Source organism: Dermacentor variabilis, chromosome 4, assembly GCF_050947875.1.
Source record: "Dermacentor variabilis isolate Ectoservices chromosome 4, ASM5094787v1, whole genome shotgun sequence".
Classification (NCBI taxonomy): domain Eukaryota; kingdom Metazoa; phylum Arthropoda; class Arachnida; order Ixodida; family Ixodidae; genus Dermacentor; species Dermacentor variabilis.
Genome location: NC_134571.1, coordinates 43,076,877 through 43,097,899, shown reverse-complemented (window position 1 = coordinate 43,097,899; position 21,023 = coordinate 43,076,877). Strand labels below are relative to the sequence as shown.

Here is a 21,023-nt window from a genome sequence, read left to right as displayed (position 1 = left end):
GGCGGCATGCAACGGATGCCTAACAATGACGCTAAAACGGATCGTCAGCAAAGAATAGTAGGCAGAACAAGGTCGTAAACGTGCCGAAAGTGCTCGAAAACGTTACACGGATACGCTAAAACCTTTATTACACGCAAATAAACCCGTGCTCTCCGGCAGGTGCGAGCCCAGTGCCTGAGCGATCAGCGGCAGCCATATTTCTCTCTCTCTCTTTCTTGGATCCCATTGTTCGGATCGGCCTGCGGCTATTTCAGCCCGCTGCACGTGTTCCGATCTAACCGGGACGGTGGCGCACTTCAGAGAACTGCGGATAACCGGCAGCCACGTGGCGAGGGGTCAGCTCAGGGGAGTTCTCGAGGGGAAGTAATTGGCGGAACCTCCCCATGCGCTTTTCGAGACACCAGACAATATGCTACCCGGCCACGCCACCCGGGACGGCTCCGAGTTCGACGAAGCAGGCTTTGTGCGCAACACGACAACGCCGCCCTGTTCTGCTATGAGTGGGGGAGTTGCCGCGGGAACACCGACGAAGGCTCCTTCCCATGCGCCGACCAAGATACAAGACAATGGGCTACCCGGTCGAGCTACCCGGGCCGGCTCAGAGTTCTACGAAGCCCCTCTGACGTCGGCTCCGGACCATTACACCTGTGTGTGTGTGCGGCACATGTATGTGAGCCCTCCTCCTCCAAAAGGGCGGGTCATCGTCAATGACGTCGAACTATGACGTCGAGCGGAGTGTTTATAAGCAGCGATTGTCGGCTGCTAGAGTGTGCTCGTCATCGTGCTCGAAATGTACTCGTGAGCTGTGTGCTCGTAAGCTGTTTGCTGTATGCTCGTCTTGCGGGCTCCATTTGGGAGTCACGCTAGACTGTCGATATATCTCATGTTCAACTGTAAATAACATGTAAATAAATCCTGCTCTCCTAAGTCCCGACGAAGAGTCAAGCTCCTTCCTACAGCTACGACTGCCAAATCTTACATATGAATGGCAGCGGTGAGATCGGCCTACAGCTCGTAGATCATCCGACAACTCTAACAAATGGTGGCAGCGGCGAGATCGTCCGACGAACCCTACACCATATAAATAATCGCAGAAAGAGCATGACGGAGGTAAGCATCGCCAAAAGAAAGAAAGGCCACCGGCTACTCCTGAAATACAGTTATACAGTGAAATAAGACTTGCAAGGGTATAAGAGCGGAGGCAGCAGAGTAAGGTGCAGTGTTGAAAGAGGGCGATCGCAAACCACGCATCTATAGGACCTACTCGACGGACAGAGCGAGAAGGAAAAGACGTGAGCACACGTGCCCAGTATCCCCGCGACATAGCACACATCGACGGAGAATGCGCGCAGTGCGGAGAAGCCAGATTCTCTTAGTAATTGAGCAGCGTGCACAGAGCCATAGACGATAGACAGGCCGGTTTTCCGGCGCAAACTCGGTCGCCTCGGCGGCTCGTGGCCTGTTCGAATCGCCGCCGCACTGCAGCCGCGCACGCGCCTGGCTTTCGCAACGAGCGCGAAGCGACGGAGACCCTGCAGCCGACGCCGGCTGTAATGCAGGAAACGTGTCGCGCGTCTATACGTGTACGACGCGCCGACCGCTCGCTTCCTGAGTGCGCGTGCGGCAGAGCGAGGGCACGGAAAGCCGCCACCGTCTACGCGCCGGCAACGCTGTACGCACAAGCGGCGCTCAGAACGCGAGCAAGAGGAGGAAGCGTTGCTACAACATGTAACAGCGTTATGTATGCATATACAACACAGGCCCGCTGGGACGGGAGCTAATGTTTGCTATGGTTTATTTGTTTTTATTTTATTTTTGCGTACTGCAGTAGAGCCAGGGCTATCGCGAGAGTGGGAGTGGTGATAAACGATGGGCAAAAATGAAAAGAGCGATGCAATCGCAAACAAATCAAGCAAGGTTGAAGGAACTGCAATAAATATTTTCTAAAATGTGGCTACATCTCACTATGTGTGAAGACAGACTTATCTTGCGGCAGACAATTGTGCAGGGAAAGGAGCTGAATTGGAAGATTTTAGTTGGTGCAAATGTTATGTAGGTGTAATGTTTAGTTCATGGTCCCTACGAGTTGACGATTCGTTGGCGAACGTCTTAGAGGTGTTTGACAGGCGGCAGGAAGACTTGACGACGCAGTATAATGTTTCTTTAAGGTCTCGTTATCCCGATGCTGAGAGAAAGGGTTAGATTCAGCGACACTGTGGAAGGAGAAAAGTCGCGGTCGGTGTGGTGAGAGATAAAGCGCGTTGCCTTCGTGTCAATTGGTCAGAAAAGGTTAATTTTGTGATGCTTGCGAGGACATCAAACAACAAAAGCATACTCCGACAGTGGCTGTATCAGAGTCTTAAATAATAACAACGTAATGTGACCGGGTGTTCCCTTAAATGTTCGCCGTAAGTAACCGAGCTCCCTCAGTGCTTTATTGCAGATTGAATCAATGTGCTCTGATCATTATTGGTGACAGTAACACCCACGAACTTGTATTCAACCGGTGTTATTGCAATATACTCTGTTAGAGGAGTAAATAAACATGGAAGGTGAAGCTCGATTAGAACACGTCATGAAAACGGTTTTGCTAAAGTTAATCTCCGTCTGCATGAACCGCACCACGCGCAGAACTGCCTTACTGAAACGTTAAGGTGGTCGTGATCAACGGGGGAGTTGGTGGTGTCCCAGTCATAGGCGTACTGTACTGCGCTCCACGCTCCGACCAGAACGAGTATGCCTTCTCCTGTAAATAAGTTTGCCCTTCCCTTCCTCCTCTCCTCCCCCCCCCCCTCATGTGCATAAACCCCCTGTCGCAATCCTTCAGCTTGCCGACCTCGATTTCATCACCAAGTTGGCAACTCTCGTCGTGAAAGTTCGGACGACGGCGTGGGCCCTCCCGTCCTCCGCATGACGGGGCGGCCCAGTAGCGTAGACCACCTGCCCGTTTCGAAACGCACAGGCGGCGGAGGCTATAGAGAGCAACCCTCGGTGTGACGCCGGATGGCGAGAACAGAACCCCGCGAATCCTACCGTACGAAAAATTGAAAGCAGTGGGCTGCTTACATCAGCGCACGACACACCGCTATGGCAACGCAGGGTTCGCCTGTCGTCCAGATCGCACGTGCTGTTATATATTAAACTGCAGCGACAAGAAACGATTCCGTTGAGGCGTCATGTAGTGATCACACACGCACGCACGCACGCACGCACGCACGCACGCACACGCACGCACGCACGCACACGCACACACGCACACACACACACACACACACACACACACACACACACACACACACACACACACACACACACAAGCGCGCATACAAGAACGCATACAAGAAAGCGCGCGCGTGGCGAGAGAAAAGAACTTCCACATGCTATATAAAGCATCCAGAGACGACACTTAAAGAACTAAGCTATACACGTGCGCCAGTAAACCGTTTGTTCATACTCGGTGGTGATGCGTAGTCGCCTCAGTATTCAAGTGCTTTGACGTGAGAGAACAAACACGTGTCGCTTTCTTTTTATTTCTTCTATTTTCAAAGATTTACGTTCTTCCAAGCTGCTCACGTAAACATTATATATATGTATCTCAAAGAAAATTATGTAAGCCAAGCTTTCAATATACTACATAGGTCGCACGTTGGATACACGAGACACCCGAAAAACAAGTAGCTGTAACACACAACGGTGCAACAGAAGCTGCGCAAGCGAGATTTCTCATTATTTCGTTTTTTTTTTATTATTACAGAATGATACCATAAAAGACAGGTAGAACGCCCGGCCCATGCAGCTCGGAAAACAACGGCACCACAAGCTCAGAGAGAGAAAGAGAACAAACAAAGACGCGAGAAAGCTGTTTTCAATTCAAAGGACTATATGACGAAAGCATGTGTACACATGGAACATCCTCGACGCACTCGTGATCAAGCTATGCAGTTACCGTGTAAACTCGTCGAAATTACTGTTCCGGCGTAAGTGAACGGGCTGTAGGTCAAAACAATAATTAAAGATTGGGGATTCAGCACAATGAGCAAAATTATGCAGAAACTTACTGGAGCCGTCTAAGAATGCGTAAGCATCGTGCCACTTGCTCTTCTCTACGCATACGACGTATCGTATGTTGTTTAACGCGATTGACGTAGCAGTAGACGGTTAGTTAAACGTATGCTTTATCGACCGCCTTATCTTTTTTGGCTCTTGATCCGACCAGTATAAACACTTCTCAGTCCTTATCGGTCGTTATCAACCTGATAGGAGTCGATTCAACCCTTATCGACCACCAACACTTATCGGTCGTTATCAACCTTATCGGAATCGCTCTGGCCCTTATCAACCTCATCGGACATCATTAGACCCTTATCAACCCTTATCGGACACGATCCGACCCTTATCAACTTTATCAGAGTTGTTTCGCCCATTACAATCCCTTATCGCTCGTTAGCGCCTTATCCATCCGCGTCGAACCTTTATCAACTGCGATAAGACCCATAGAACTCCTTCTGAAACTATTAACTGCTTATCTGTCTGTGTTGCGTGACAACATAGACAACGCGGTACAACACATTCATATCGTTGAGATATACTCGCCTTATGCAAGCGTAGGTGTTTAGCCCGGTGGGCAAGACGCTCGGTTTCTGAACGTCCCGCGTCAGCGAGGGTTTTCATCACCGAGTCGACATACATATGCGCGCGCGCACACACGCACGCAGGCACGCACGCACTATTGTGTACCTTTTCTCACTGCAGTAAACTACGCGCTGTTTTCCGAGCCACAGTGGGGCGCCAGCAAAACGAAGTCGACGCGGGCGCTCATGTGCCTGGGGCTCCGACGCACCGGCCGCATCGGCATTCGCGTCGTCTGCCGGCGCCGAGGACTCTGAACGAAATACGCTCCAATGTCCGCCACAAGAGCTGGCATAGCCACAACAATAAAAATAAATACACACATAAGTGCTACGCTATGAGCGCATGTATATTCACTGAATTAATCATCGACTAGAAGTGCCCTTACTTCTTGGCTTTAGAGGTGATCGATTGAACCAGGTGTCTCATCACATTTTCTTTACTGCGGCATAAATAGGACTTATCGCCTCTCTCTACTTCCAAGTTTAACATTCATCGCCTCTGCGCCGATGTATAATCGTTGCGTGACCGATCCATTGTGGGCTGCGACGTCTGCCACCGCAGCCGTTTCTCAAATGGGGTCGAGACAACGTCTCTTTGCTCGCAAGTTTCCGCAAGGCAAGCATGTATAGGCACAAACGCACATTATATATATATATATATATATATATATATATATATATATATATATATATATATATATATATATATATATATATATATATATATATATATATATAAACACGCTCCGCGTATCCTAGCATCGTTACAGACAAATGTAGTCTTCTCTGATGATGACGGCTTCATATTATGGCTCATACCCACACTTGGGGATTGGCCAACAAATGTGTACTGAACTTCTTCCTAAAAAGCAAAACGAAGAGGCTGGGCGAGTTAGTGCCGGGTCATTTTGTGGAAGCATGTCGTGTGTCGTCCATGCGCAATCCCATGAAATTTACCGCAGGAATAGTTTTGACAACCGCTACGTCGTCCAGTTCGGACACCTATATAGCAAGACTAAGCGGTGATAGTTAATAGCAAAGCGCGCTGGTTTAATTGGGCACCGAGGATTACATGATCACCACTCACATGGGAGATCGCGCACTTGGACGGACAAAGATGTAATGTGTTCACTGTTTACGACATAAAGGAAACGTGGAATGTTAGAAGTTCTTAAAGGCCTTCACGCATGTATATATAGGGCGTGGAACGAAATCGCGCACAGAGTTAGCATGCGCATACGTGAGATGCGATAACGTATTCTATACCTTTTGAGCAAGAACATCTATATCACGCAAGATCTTTACGTTTATGCGCAAGCCTCCTGCGCACGCGAAGCTAAAGTTTTCTGTGCGTTCCTTACGTCCGCCGTGTTACGTAAGCCAGGGTCCATCAGTGCCGCTCGCAGCGAGCTCTGCCACGAAGCACCGTTCGAGCCCGCTCGAGCGCGGCTCGCCCAAGTTGCGGAGGCGCTGCACGCATTTACAAGCGGCGGAACCCGGCCGCTGCCCACGCGCTCGACTCCGTGAGCGAACCCGCGCGCGGTCAGGTTCGGCTCGCGCGCCGGCATGGCTCGGGCCTTCCAACAGGCAGGATCGATACACGTACCGGCCGCGGCGTACAACAGCGCGAGCGAGTTGCTCGTCGTCGTCCTGCACTGCGTCAAAGGGCTGCGCAGAGGCACCACAGGCCCGCGCGCGCCTGAAGCGGGCGTCCGTAGCCGCCCCTCCTCCCACGACACGCGCCGCGTCTCACGAGGTGCACACACATACACACACACGGGGAGGGGGGAGGGGGGGGGGGTCCGGCGGCGATGAATGGCGCTATCTTGACCTCGCAACCACTTATCGTATGCACGCGCCCGAAGCCGTTCGTTCGTCGAGGCTTTCACCGAGGCGAGTTACCCCGCGTTTAGCGCGGCGGTTGGCAGCTTGAATGGCGGGTCACTGCACTACTGGAATAGTTGCAAACAGTGTAAGAGCTCCCCAACGGGGCAAACGTAGAGCGGAGAGATGTTGCTGGATAGCGTTACTCGGTCGCACATCGGGGCTTCGTGAGCCGCGGACCTAGCGCGAGCAACGTGCTTCCGGGAATGAAGGTTTTTGTTTCTCAGCGCTAACAAGAGGAGCACAGAACGAACCACACATAAAACAGGACCAGCGCTTAGCGTGACCTTCTGCTTCGGTTCATTATGAACCAACTAGCCTATTCCAAGATTTTTCTGCCTCCTAGCACTGGAAGATTGTACGTCAGTACCAAGTGACAGCCAGTAGGCGTGTAATGCGGTAGATGCGGCTTGAACAACGTCGCGACAACTGATCCTCCTCCGAACAAAGCTCTTCATAAGAAACGCAGGGACGAGGAAACCAGCAACATTGCTGCCTATCCTTACCGTAAAGCATGTCGACGCAGTTCGGCGAATGGTGGCTAGTGACAGCTAAAGCATTCCTGCAACTATATCGTTGCAGCAAACGAGAAAAAGCACGACTGCTCCCCAACCACCCCTCGTATGCAGGAAAAAGACCGGCACAATCCATCTCACGACGACTGCCAACGGTAAAGCGTTTAGCATTGGCTATATTTAGCGACGCGACGTATTGCCAATGTCGAAACAACTTATCTATGAGGCGTGTGCTGCAGTGGGACCTGTCTTGTGCGCTTCCCTAAGAACACTCAGCGCCATCTAAGGGGGCCGCCACAAAGCCTGCGTGTGGCCTTCGAAATGTATGGCGCGCCGGTGCGTGCGAACGCTGACGAACGCGTAAAGGCTGTTTCACATGGCGCGGCTTTGACCCAGCGACACCGCGATTTGCGTCGCTCCGCGACTGCCGCGATAGTCGCAGCCTTCTACGACTGGGTTCCGCCAGATTGGTCGCGCCTTCTCGGAGTCACACCGATCGGCGCGATTTTGGATGGACCGAAAGCAAGCGCCATCGAAATTGGGCTTTTTGCTGAGCTGACGTCTACGCCACGACGCGTTGTGCCGGCGTCTCCGCAGCTGAGTAGAACGCAATCGTAAATGTAGAACTATTAACGACCACAAAACATACTACTTACTCTATATTTAAGTGAGAAACAACATTCAAACGTATTACCTGTTTCTGTGTTCTTTTATTGTAAGAATAGATGCGTGAACACATTGAGAGCAAGGTTCAATCTTAAGTGTCGCTCTGATGGAAATCGCGTCGTCGCTGACGCGTGTGAAAGCTGGCAGCGAAATCGTTTAACCACGTGTAGCGGCAGCGACTAATTTTTTTCGCTCCAGTCGCTACATGTGGAACAGCCTTAATGCGGCAGCCGGGCTCCTCTCTCACGGTTCTTTCAGGACACACTGCGCCATCTAGTGGCGTTGCCGGATGACGTCCACACGTGGCCTCTTAAATGAAATGCGTGGCTCGCCGGTGCCTGCGAACGCTGAAAATTGTTCCCTCGCTTGCCGCACACTAAGCGACGCGAACTCAGAGACCCAAGTTGGCGAGAAGTTTACCGAAGAGCGGCACATATCCGGTGCATTCATAGCAAAGCCGGCTAAAACGTTGGCGCGAAACAGGAGTTTGTTGAAAAGCCGCACGTAGACCCAAGTGCATTCGCGGCGCAGCCTGCTAAAGCGTCGGGCTGCTGTGCTTGAAGAATCCTTGTGACGTGGGCTCGAATCCATCAGCGACGGAGAAGTCTGGAGGATCATCTTCGTCAATGTAGAGCGGCACATTCGCGACCGCACTTTCGCGACGCATACGAGTGCCTCTGTTTCATGCATCAACGACGCACCGTCGATCAAATTGATCGATGACGCGGTAACGCGGTGACGGGTACTCACTTCATGTAGTAAATGCGTCCCGCCGGGTCCACGTGGGCCGTGCATCCTCGCCGGATGCGCTGGTTCAGCTGGGCCAGGTAGAGGGCGATGGCGTCAACGGCGGCGCCCCCTTCGTCGTCCGCGGCGTCATTCATGACGTCACCGCCGCACCGGAGCAGATGCCCCGTCGCACCATCAACGCGGCACCAAGGGACCCTTCATACTCGACGAACGCTGCTCACCGACAAGACCTCGCGCGCGCCATCTGGAAAGAGAAGAGGGAGCCGCCGTCATTCGCAGTGCAAGGACAGGAGACGTTGTCAAATGTCGGTAGAATGTTAACCACACTCGGTTTGCCAGAACATTTACATACGCATCTAGTAAGAAACCACCATCGCCATTGGTAGATGCCAGCGCCATATATAGACTCAGAAATGAAAAAAAAATCTCCAATCATGGAGGGTCTGGGAACATAGTATTAGCGCGAACTACTGGTACGCGCAAATACTGGCGTTACTCCTGGACAAAAAAAAAAAAAAGAAAGAGAGAGAAGAAGAAGCCGCTGTACTCCAACCGTCAGTGGGAGACGGCACGCGCAGGAGCATTCGCACGGCATATGGCAAACAGGTAACATTCGACACATTACACATAAAATTACACACAACCGTTGCCAATATTCCCGACTACGCCCGAATAAATCATTCATTCGCGATTCATGGATACGACAGCGAGCCAATCCAGTGTGTTACGTTTCGCCTACGACGCGCGGTTTAGCCGGCGCGACTGCAACAAAGCGGCAGACATTTTGGCCCGTTCGGCGTCGCCGCTACGCCTCCCCGCCAAGCGCGTCCAGGCATGTTCCGATGCCACGTGTCTTCATGTGCGTGTGTGAGTGTATGTGCCATTGTGCCCGACCGGCGGCGACACGACAGTAGGAGTCACCTTCTCCTCCCCATTGTGCCCGACCGGCGGCGACACGACAGTGTGAGCCACCTGCTCCTCCCCATTGTGCCCGACCGGCGGCGACACGACAGTGTGAGCCACCTTCTCCTCCCCATTGTGCCCGACCGGCGGCGACACGACAGTATGCGTCACCTTATCCCATTGTACAGTCACGTGCTCGTCTATAGAGGGGTTCCTTCTTGCCCTCAACTGCGAGAGTATAAAAACAGCTGCCCCCGGACGCCAAAGGGAGGGCTCCGATTTCTTCTGTTGAGTAAAGTGCACTCCCGTCTCTCTACTTCGGTCAACCTGACCGCCAACTCTTTGCGATGTTAGAATAAACAAGTTGTTTTGTTGTTACCAGTCGACTCATGCTTTGCCGGGACCTTCGGATGCTTCCAGTTGTACCCCAGGCCGCCAGGCCAACGCTACCCTTGGGGCTTGCGACCCAGGTGCAACCACGGGCGTCAGCGCCGAGTTCCCAACAACTCGTACCAGCGAGTCCGACCACAACAAGTGTCATATAAAGCACGCCACCAGTCATTCGTCACTCCAACACGAGCACGGAAAGTGCACGACAAACAGATAGCGCGCTAAGCGGAAACGCAAGACGCACGGTAGCTGGATCACTGGCTTGGACAACACGCACCGTTAAGTGCATGTCGAACGTCGTCGATGTTTGTCGTCCACACAACCCTGTTTCTGCTCAAGGCGCGTTTCCTTGCGGTACTAATGGAAAAGGCGGACGTCCTGTACCTAAGACTGCGATAGCGATAAGCAAAACTGCCATTTTAACCCATCGTGGTGGCCTGGCGGCTATCATGTTGCGCTGCTAAGCACGAGATTGCATTCCGGCTGCATATGGATGAGGGTAAAATGCACAGGCATTTACTCCCGTCCGGAAAAAACCGGACAAAACGGACAAAACGGGATGAGTGGATGTCCGGACAAAACGTCCGGACATCCACTAAGACTACTACAATTTTTCGCTAGAGAAGAAGCGCACCTATAGACGGCAACATGCATGCGCTAAACGATCGCGCGTGACACACAAAACACGATTACAGCCCTTAGAACAGAAAACATTTCTAGCGATATAAACGTTGGCGTGCCAGATGAACTCAGTATAGGTTATTAGATTCGTCGGACGATCCCATCGCTGTTACCAGTTGTAGGAGTTGTCGGACGATCTCGCCGCTGCCACCATTTGTAAGGGTTGAAGGTCGTAGAGAGGAACTTGGGGCGACAGGACTAGGCGAGTAGGATTTATTTACATTATTTACATTTGAACATGGGATACATTTACACAGTCTAGCGTGACTCCCAAATGGAGCCCGAAAGACGAAGCCTACAGCAAACGAGCACACAGCTCACGAGTACATTTCGAGCACAGAGCACGACGACGGCCACCAGCACGACGACGAGCACGCCAGCAGCCGACAACCACTGCTTATAAGACGGCGCGATTCCTCCCCGCGTCCCTCCGTTGCGTGCGCGAGATGTGGCCGCGATCGCCGGATCAACGTCTAACGGCTTAACTCGCACATACAGCATACGGCGAGGCGACGATTTTATCGCCCTTGGACTTATACGGAACCTCACGGCGACGGCGACGGCAGAACTGCGCCTGGAGCGCTTATATAATTTCTATCGCAATAATAGAGATAGATGCAAATGAGAGAAAGGCAGGAAAGTTAACCAGAGTTAAAACTTCCGGTTTTCTACCCTGATCGCAATAATACTCTAAATTACGGTGAACGGACATAAAAGACGTGTGCATTCTATCCCAAGTTGTGCAGTAACTGGGACTTTAGTAATTTAGCCGGAGGGCCCGTCATGTTCGGCTTCTGTATTATACTGTGTAAAGCGACAAACAACCGCTTATGACATGAATCGAGATAATCCCGCTGATGCAAAAATTGCCTATCATATTGGCTAAAACGAGCCATGCTTCTTTCACCAAACGTGGATATATAGTTTTAATTATTTACTAAAAGTCGCGACAAATGACCTTTGGCGCCCCACGCAGCAAAAACATAAAGATGCCTAAGAGGTCCATCACGTGACCTATCAGTGTACAAGGCCGGTTCTTGGTCTTTTTATTATTATTGAAATGCAGTACACGTTTTCTGTTATAACTTTTTGTAACTTTTAATGCACAGATAGGCCTCCGTATGCATGTGAGCAGAAAAGTGGCTCTGCCTTCGCCTTTTCGATGAGTCGGCTTGGCTCGTCTATATACATTAGGGTCGCCTTTAGGCTCGTCTATATACTTTATATACTTTAGTGCGTTTCGTTTCGTTGTACAGGGGATTCAGAAACGACTGATCCATTTTTTTTTTGTGTGTGTGTGGCAATGTACATGCGACGTGGTAATTTTGAGGGGGACATTTAAAGAAAGCCCGCGAAATATGAAATAAAACATCGTGACTGCGCTCATGCGCTACAGTATTGCAGCGCTCTCAACCGCGCTTCGTGCGAAAGGACCGTGTGCGCGCAGACCGTGGCGAAGTGAGAGGCCGCGGCTCTAGGCATCGGCTGCACACCGCGTCAGCATCTTTGGCGGTGGCACACGGAAAGGAGGCGCCGTCGTCCCTGACAAGCGATAGGCTCGACGCATGACTGAGAACGCTGCAATACGATTGCGCCGAAGCGCAGTCACGTGGTCTTATTTCATATTTCGCGGGCTTTCTCTCCACACCGAAAAAAATCACCGCGCAGCACGTACGTTGCACAAATAATTGGATCGGTCGTTTCTGAATCCCCTCTACAAAACGCAACACACTTGGCCCTGAAGTGAACATTAAAATTTTTGCATAATTCATCTTAGCTCATTAACTAATTAAGCGGAACATAAAAAAATACTATAAGGATCGCCACATGCCTGATGGCTAACGATATGCCGTCGGTTTCATTCAGCTGCGGCGAACCACTTTCTTTAAATCCCCAGTTAAAGTCACGTGAAACACCCTGCATACAACGCACCAGTTTCGATCTTTGAAGTGCTGTCACAAGCTTCGCCTACATGAACGCCACGCGAGCGGGTCGATTCGGAAATCGAGCTGACCCAACCCGACCCGGTCGCGTTTACATACACCCGACAAAGCGGACTGGGCGAGTCTACCGACCCCTCGCAGGCGGATTGACAAAACTCGCTTCGACGCTAAATGCTTGGTCCGAACGCGACGACCAGATTTCGGATCGGCAAGCCAACTCGACTCGGCCATTGTCGTGTTCATGCAACTTTAAGTAAAATGAGAGAGAGAGAGAGAGAGAGAGAGAGAGAGAGAGAGAGAGAGAGAGAGAGAGACCCAATAGGGCTATTAGCTACAGAAAAGAAATGAGGAATATCATTACATCTACGCTCGCACACGCGGGCGCGCGCTCGTTGAAATAATGCGCCAGGTGAATTGTAAGGCAGATATTCTTCCCTTTAAAAAGAACACGGAAAGAGAGGCAGCCTGCGCGCAAACAAGCGAGCACTTGCAACCGCACCGCTGCTCGTCGCGCCGTTTGCTCCCCCGTGTACCAGCGATCGGACTTCATAGGCAGAGACGGCCGTTGGAGCACGGGCAGCCCGATCGCGCGCTAATGGCATAAGCATGTCGCGCATTCTTGTCCGCTCTGCGGAGAGGCGGGGAGTGCAAAGCGTACCTACGCGAGGCACGCGCTAGCGCGCACGGTCAGAGTTTCCGAAGCTCGAGCCCCCTTTGGTCACCATGGAGACGGCGAGTGGGACACTGCATGGCGATCCGGAACTAGTGGAGATCCGAGAGGCCTTCCGGGTAGCCGACTCGCTAGCGTTAGACCATCGGCGATGTGCCGGACAACTTGCTGGGAAGTACGACGCTCTCTTGAGAGGGAAGCGAAATTTGGCCGGGAGCTCCTGATTGGGCCCTCGAACGTTATTCTTTTGTGATTCGAGGGGTATTTGCCGCAAGGCATAAAAAATAAAATAAAGTAAAAGCTTCCAACTCTGCATCGTGCAAGAACTGCAGCAGTGCAGGATATTACTCGGCGCAAGGAACATCACTATACTCGAGGGAAGGGAAGAAGCTGGTGAGGATAATTGAGAGAGAGATAGAGACAGAGAGAGAGAGAGAGAGAGAGAGAGAGAGAGAGAGAGAGAGAGAAGGAATGGAAGTTACTCCCGAAGCTTGAGGGAGAGAGGGGCAACACGGTGGGCAGGGGACAAGACGGAATGCGCACACGGCGGTGATCGATTGCGGATTCATTGCGCCCAGACCGCATTATACTTGCAGAGCGCCCTCGAGACAAGAGCTCCAGCGACAGTTATAGTCCTCTAATTTGCAACGAAATACGCATATTACAATGTTTGCTTGCTTGTTTGTTCGTTTGTTTTAAGAAGCGAAAGCGACCAAGACTACGCTGCGTACGCGACGGAAACTTAGGATGGGGAAGGACAATATGGAAAAAAAGATTATAAATTGGTCAACCGGAAAACATACGGGTCTACAATAACCCGAAAAAGAAAAAAAAAAGTATTAATGGTGATAGAATGGAAATAGAAAGAGAACAATGAAACGAGAAGGCACGCCGAAATGGAAAGTCTGTAAAAAAAAATAATAAAACAGAGAAAGCGTATAGACCCCCCGCAGACACAAGGGAGAACGTTAAATGCCGCCCAAGACAGATATCTGGCTTGACAACGATGATGACAACGAAAAGGCGGACGTCTTAACGAAGCGGGCAACGGCGACAACGGAATGATGGCCCAGATAGTATAGTATGGTAGGCTATAATATCCGTAGTGACAGGGCAAGTGAAGCTGCTACCCTCCTCAAGAATTGGAGGAGTTGCTTCGTTGAAAGCGGAAATAGAGAAAAGAGGAAATCGCCGTTGGAAGCCTTGCAACTGTCCAGCATTAAGGGCTCTTTGCTTTGATTTGTAGATTCTTGCGAACTCATTACATTTTGTGCTTGCTTTCAAGGCTACAAGAACAATAAAGCTTTCGCGTGTGTGCCGTGGCTGGCAGGTTCTGCCCAGACCAACCCGTCATGGCTCTGAGTGGCGCTGGTCTACACTTCAATTTCAAGCACAGCAGTCGAGGCTGCTCCGCGAAACCTGGCGGAGTGCATCGGAACTCTGCGGGGAAAAACACCCTGCACTAGGGAAGGGGAAAAGGGGCACGAAAGACGAAAGAAAATAAGCAAGAACGAGAAGGTAAGGGTGAACAATATATAACTACCTGCGGGGGCTGCGCTTTCACAGAGACATATCAATGCATATAGACGCCCACAGTGTGAGGGTCGCATATGAGTAGCATAGATATTCGCCGTATGATTGAATCGTGAGGTTCAACGTGCCAAAGCAACTCTGGGGCTACGGCAGACGCTGTAATGGTGGACTCCGGTTCAATATTTTGAGCAAATGTGCCGACAAGAATACACGAGTGTTCTTGCTGTATCCGGCCTCATCGAAATTAGGGCGCCGCGGCCGGAATCGAAACCGCGACATCGTAATCCCTAAGCTACCGCGGAGGGTGCCAGTGTTGACCCTATACCGGGTGTTTCAGCGAACACTTTCAGAAATTCTTAAAGATTGTCTGTGGCAGATAGCGCAATTATGGTTCACGAGGTGGTCTCTACTCGAAGCGGTGTACACTAGTTGCACGTAAAATTTAAATGCACCATCGACAAATTAGCACAACTTCGTTTATTAAGTTCTTAACTAATTGCGTTGTGGCCTGTATTGGAATTTACAAATTCTAGCCGTGGAATTCGCAAGGGGGATGAATCCACTTGGAGCATATTTTCAGGATGCCACCAGTTTCGAGATATTAATTCACTAGCTTTGCGGAGAAATGCATTGGCGTTCCAGTTACTTTCTCAAACAAGCGTCGTTCTTTATGCATTCAAGCACAAAAGTAACTGGAACGGCAATGCATTTCTCAGCAAAGCTGGGGAATTAATATCTCGAAACTGGTGACATCCTAAGAATTCGTTCCAAGTGGATCTATTCGCCTTGCGGACTCTACGGCTAGAATTTCTAAGTTGCAATATGGGCCACCAGGTAATTAGTTAAAAAGTTAATTATTGTTTCTGTTAATTAGTCGATTATGCATTGTAATTTTTTACGCAAGTCATGTTCGCCTCTTCGAGTAGACCACCTCATGAACCAGAACTGAGCTATCTGCCACGGACAACGCTTAAGAATTTCTGAAAGTTTTCGCTGAAGCATCTGTATACTTGTGTAATTGTGACATGCCTAATTATGCGTGCATTGTGTTTATTTCTGGCTTGTTTCTCCGTTTTTGTTTTTTCCTCTCACGGGTAGTGATTCAGATTAGATAAAGACAGCCCTAAGGAGGGTCCTTTTTCTCCGCTGTTGGAGAAGAAGACGACGACATAACAACGATCTTACCACGCCCTAAAGCTGCGCTGTGGATTTTTACAAGGCCTCCGACAACTTTTGACCCCCACACGTACGCTGACATCTCTTTGAAGGGGTACGTATGTAGCATATACAGACACACGATGTACGGCACCTCCTGTCGGAGAGCGTTGCACTCAGAAGCAAGGGGGTCGCAATCGCTTGGCATCTGCATCGTGGGTTACTGCCTGCCCGGTCTTTAGCGAAGAGGCAGCGGAGTGCTCTCATTAGCGGCCGATCTTGACCGTATATGGGCCCAGGAACAAGACAAACGACCGTCAGAAGCGCACAAAGATTAACGATAAGAAGAACAAGACACCAATCTGAAAGGAGAAGAAGAAGAAAAAGAAAAGAGCAACGCAGCATACGAAGCAAACATGATCGCGCAGCATCCGCTTTCAATGAAGCGGCTGAAAGGACTTGACGTCCATGCCAACATTTCTGGTTACTTCGCTATAATGAATGAACGATGTATAGCAGGGCTCTCCCTAATGAGGCCGCAGTAGCCTGGTTTTACGGGGACGAGCACGCGGGATGAAAAGGTTGGCAAACAGGAAGAAAGAGAAAGACGCCGCTGAAAAGAACTGGCTGACGATGCTCGTATAGAGGGGCTGACCGCTTTTAGGAGAAGCGCTCGACCAGTATACAATTCCTAAAATGAGATTACATCTGTGCCGAATGCTCGCAGATTAATCTTCAATTATGAGTTAGTTGCATTGCACTACATCGCGTCCTACGTTATTATACCATATGACGATAAAAAAAAAGAAATGGGTGAAGGTAGGCTTTTCAAGAGCCGGCTATATCCCCCCACATCTCAGCTAAACTACCCTGAAATGATTGAAAACCAAAGAGGACGAGATACACCACGGAAGCAAGAAAGTAAAGAATGCAATATTTCTTTAAACTTTTACTTATATAGCCCCCGGTAAAACTAGTCAGGAGCCATGACGTCACGTGGACACCCGTAGAAGTTGATTTGGGCAGGTCATATAAAGCATAGGACAGACAGCCGGTCGATGCTCTCTTAGCTTAAAGGAATGGGCGTCAAAGGGAAATGAAACCATGCTGAACCTTAACATTGATTGTCATGACGATGGTGATAGTCCATAAGTGACGTCCACAACAGGGCGTTCATGACTTGTTTCCAGCTCTGGGATGGCTTCCGGAGCACGCAGTCAGCAAACGCATACCCTCAGAGATTGGTTTCTCTTACTCGGCGGGAGCCGTAGCTGGGGCGTGGACTTGGACAAGGCGTATTCCAGAAGCTTTGTATTCTACCCGCTATAAACCTGATTCAATGACCGTTCTTGCGCAGAAATCGCAGAATAAGCTTACACGCCCGAGCAACACATCACCAGCCTGGCCGCGCAACGGGTCTAGACCGACTGCCTTGCAGTTCGAACCCCACACCAGGACGATTTTTCTTTCTCTTCTACTGCGAAGCCTTTATCACAAGAAGCACGCATGGACATTTTCGATACTTTCGCGCTGCACCCAGGGGAGACCATAATTTCCTCTCTGCGCGAACGCCCACCTTTTGGGCTTCCACAGAACTAATTTGGTTTCTAGCGGTAGCTAAGAGGTCGAAATAGCGGTGAATAAAATTTCACACGGCAGAAACAGAAGAAGCATGTGTGCACCGGGAGCCACTCAGAACAGGTTCCTCTTATTAAAACAAAATTATTAAATTACGGGGTGGGGAGGAGGGTGAAACCTAATGGCAGATCCGGTCGGTCCAATTCGCCGCAGGCTTTGCTTTCGTTTCATGTTTCCAGCTTTTTTTTTTTTTTTTTTTTTTAGGCTTTCGGTTTGGAGCGCACCATAATTTGGTCAGTTCAGTGCACGTGCTTCAGTGAGAGATTCCAGAGCTCGCCGGTAGATTCGGTGCAAGCGGCTGCGAACGCGAGCCGCGCGCCAGCCACGCGTGCCCGCAATCCTGCACAGCGTCAAGCAGCGAAACAGAAAGACATTCTATTGGACGAAAGTGGAACTATGCTCTGCGGCTCGAGCGAAAGCACGGCGCAGCGCACGAATAGCAAAAGTACGTGCGTATACCCGCCACCTCGACAACCAAGAAGAGCGATATACAGAGAGATATGCCAAAATCGGTTTCAAATCGACCCACGGATATCGCCTTGACAGAAGCGTCGCCGTCAGGTCCGTGCAGCGCAGGTAACGCGAGAGCCCGTCTTAGCCAATCGGGAACGAGATTTGGTTACGCAATTCCAGTTAAGAGAGTAATTAGGCTGGCCCACTGCCTGCTGCTCCTAATCCTCCCGTGAACCTTGCACGCAGTCGGCGTTGCGCGGAATGCGATCACAGGCGGACAACGGGGGAGCACTTCTTCCATGTCTCTCTTCTGGTTGGCCGTAGCTTTGGCTGTAGTGCACGGAATCGCTTTTAGGTGGGAGCACAGAACAGCCGCGGAACGTCGGCGTCTACCGCGTCGCTTATACAATAACCAAACGTGATTTTCTTTTTTTGGTTCCGCGATTACCTCGGCTATGCGGCGCCGCATCGCACTTACATTTTTTTTTCGACACAAGTCGAGCTTTTCCTACTGCCTTCCAATGCGGCAGTAAGTTCAACATTAGATAACTTTCTTTCAAAAGCTGCTTGCACAGCGCCACTTCAAATGCTTCCGGTAGTTACCGCAATTGAAAGGTGAAAACAGAAATTATGTATTGTGGGCGTTTATTACGCTCGTCGTCTTTATCTGCATATTATCATCACCGTCCTGCGTTGATCGATCCTCATCTTCAGTTCCGTGTGATCATCATCATCGGGTGTGTGTGCCTTTGCTGGTTCGATGCCGAGCACTCGGGCCAAATAAACGTCGCTCCAACAGAGACGTCATAATATAAATATAAGGAGCCAGGGAGCGTTACAGGAAGTCACACTGCGCGGAAAGCTAGAGAGAACTGTAATGAGGCACAAGAAGTTTAAAGGAAACTGCAGTCTTGCAGATATTCCCCCCCCCCCCCGCCTCATTATTAAAGTACATGCGCTCCATACAAATTGCTTGAATTTCAAACTGCGGGCAGTTTGAAACACCTGCAAAATTATGCTTAACGGGGAAAAAAAGAAAGAAAAAAAGAAACTTCACTGAAGAAATTGTTGGCATATGTACAAATCTATCGGGCGGCGGCGTCCTATCTCGGAGGCTCCGGCATACCGTGCGTATATGATTGCTATAGTAGATAAATTCGGCTGATTGCTTGTGGCTTCAGACGTTCCACTTGTTGCTTTTCTTGCTGAGCCTTTACTCGCGCAAATTGCGAAGCAATAATTTACTTTTATAAAGGCTACAGGTTGATAATGTGCGCATGCATAATCCCTGCGAATTGTTTCGTTCATAAAACACTATCTTGTTTCGAGACCGAATTATGCATCACGTGCCGAAAGTAAATAAATGAATGTATAAATAGCACTTGAACGGCGCAATCCGATAAGGAACTCGGGAGAGTCTATTTCGGCCATTTTCTAGAGTGTCCTCCGCCAGTGTTGATAGTTATCAATAATGAACGCTAATCGAGCTAGTCGACATCATTTCGCGTTTCCTGCTCGGCCGCCTGCTCGATTTACGTGTTCGCTTCTTCTCCACTGCTCGAACTTAAACAGAAAGCACGGTCTGCAAGAGCTCGAATGGCAAGTGATTCAGGCAATTTGTATGCGCATAAGAAGTGCGCTGAGCTAAGCGGCATAAATTGGCGTCCTAATCCCCCCCTCTCCTCTTATGCAAACGCCTCCCGCCCTTCCCGTCTTTAGAGCATCTCATAACTTACAGCGAGCTCAGAGCTCTATATTCACCTCCGAGACACGTGCTTATTTGTGTTTGCTAAGCAAGAGACTTCATGAAATACCGATTTGAAATGCACATGTTTGTGCTTTTCCGATAAAGGGGGAAAATATAGACGAAACCATCGCACGTGAGATGCCGAGCTAAGTTCTGGGAGCTCGATCGGTGTTAACGAAAGAATTAAAAAGAAAACGCTAGTGTTTTAGGACTGACGGTCTCATACACCACTCTCTCTCTATGTGTGTGTCAATATATTTTGAACATTTCTTTAGTTACGATAACAATGACTGCAACCACCTGCTCACCTCCATCATCTCCATTCGGTATGTAAACATGCATGTTCAAGTCTGCAAATGAGCCATCCTAACTTCCTCCCCCCTCAACCCCGGCAACTCACCTCTTTTAAATCAAATTTGGTGATCATAATCACAAAACCATCAACATAGAACCTTTTGCGTTATAATACGCTGTTAGCGTGTGTCATTTTTCACTTTGCTCGCAGTCTCCCACTCCTTTCAGAAATACAAGAACGGCTCTAGAAGCAAACAAACGAATTGCGACGGCCCACATTCGAATGAGTTTTGTAGAAAAGGTGAGCACGCCAGTATAAGTTTTCTACCAGAAGATTGTCGTTCAGAACGGTACATTACGAATGCGCTGATCAGCTCATTTCGAGCAGAAGTTAAACATAATCCAACGAATCGGCGCCGTCTTTGCTCAGCACGCATGCGAAAGCATCGGAAGGAAGGAAGGCGGACCTCATGATTATATAGCGCCCGCACAAAAATGATAACTGCTGCTGAGTCTAGCAGCCTGGTTTGCGAGAGAGCGCTTTCATTAGCAAACAATGCGGCGCCATCAATGTCGAACAGCGCAACGGGAGATTCGTTGTCGCATAACGGCGCATATTTCTGTCATGTTTCTTTCGGGACGCACACAGTACAGCTAACGCGTCACAATCGGAACAGAAATTCCTGCTCTAACGACAGAGGCCTTTGTAGAAATGTGTGCCATTCTGCCATCGCAGCTAGAGAGATGATTCTGTAAAGACAGCAGTTTTTTGTGGTGACGACTGAGAGCTTTCTCGTCGCGACAAGCTTTGGACAGGACATATCGTTGCATTACTGGGCACTTCCAGTCTTTGTCAACTAGGAAATAAGAAATGCTGCATACCGATGGAGCAAGAATTCAAAAGCGCCCGTATGCGGAACCTTTACATTTAGGAGCACGTTTAAGAATTAAGAACACTCACTCACTCACTCACTCACTCACTCACTCACTCACTCAGGAGTAAGAAATAGGAAAAAAGTAAATACTGCAGAGCGCTACAAAATGCGACAGCAGATCAAGCGCACTGTTTGCTATTGTGTCCTCTGAATACCGCTCTCCAATGTGGAGTGCCATTTGGCGCTAGCAACGCTCGTTCAAATAGCGCATACAAGCTGTTTTCGGTCTGCCAAG

General features: G+C 49.9%; 1 protein-coding gene across 2 annotated transcripts in view; it reads right to left on the bottom strand.

Moving 5' to 3' along the window:
* Window positions 1–21,023, bottom strand: part of LOC142579020 (uncharacterized) — a 445,280-nt gene that overhangs the window by 237,462 nt on the left and 186,795 nt on the right. For both annotated transcript variants that reach the window (XM_075688799.1, XM_075688798.1), the window contains one exon: window positions 8,447–8,690. In XM_075688799.1, coding sequence (XP_075544914.1) covers window positions 8,447–8,580 — 134 coding nt within the window. In that variant the 5' untranslated portion in view covers window positions 8,581–8,690. The remainder of the gene's footprint in view (window positions 1–8,446; window positions 8,691–21,023) is intronic.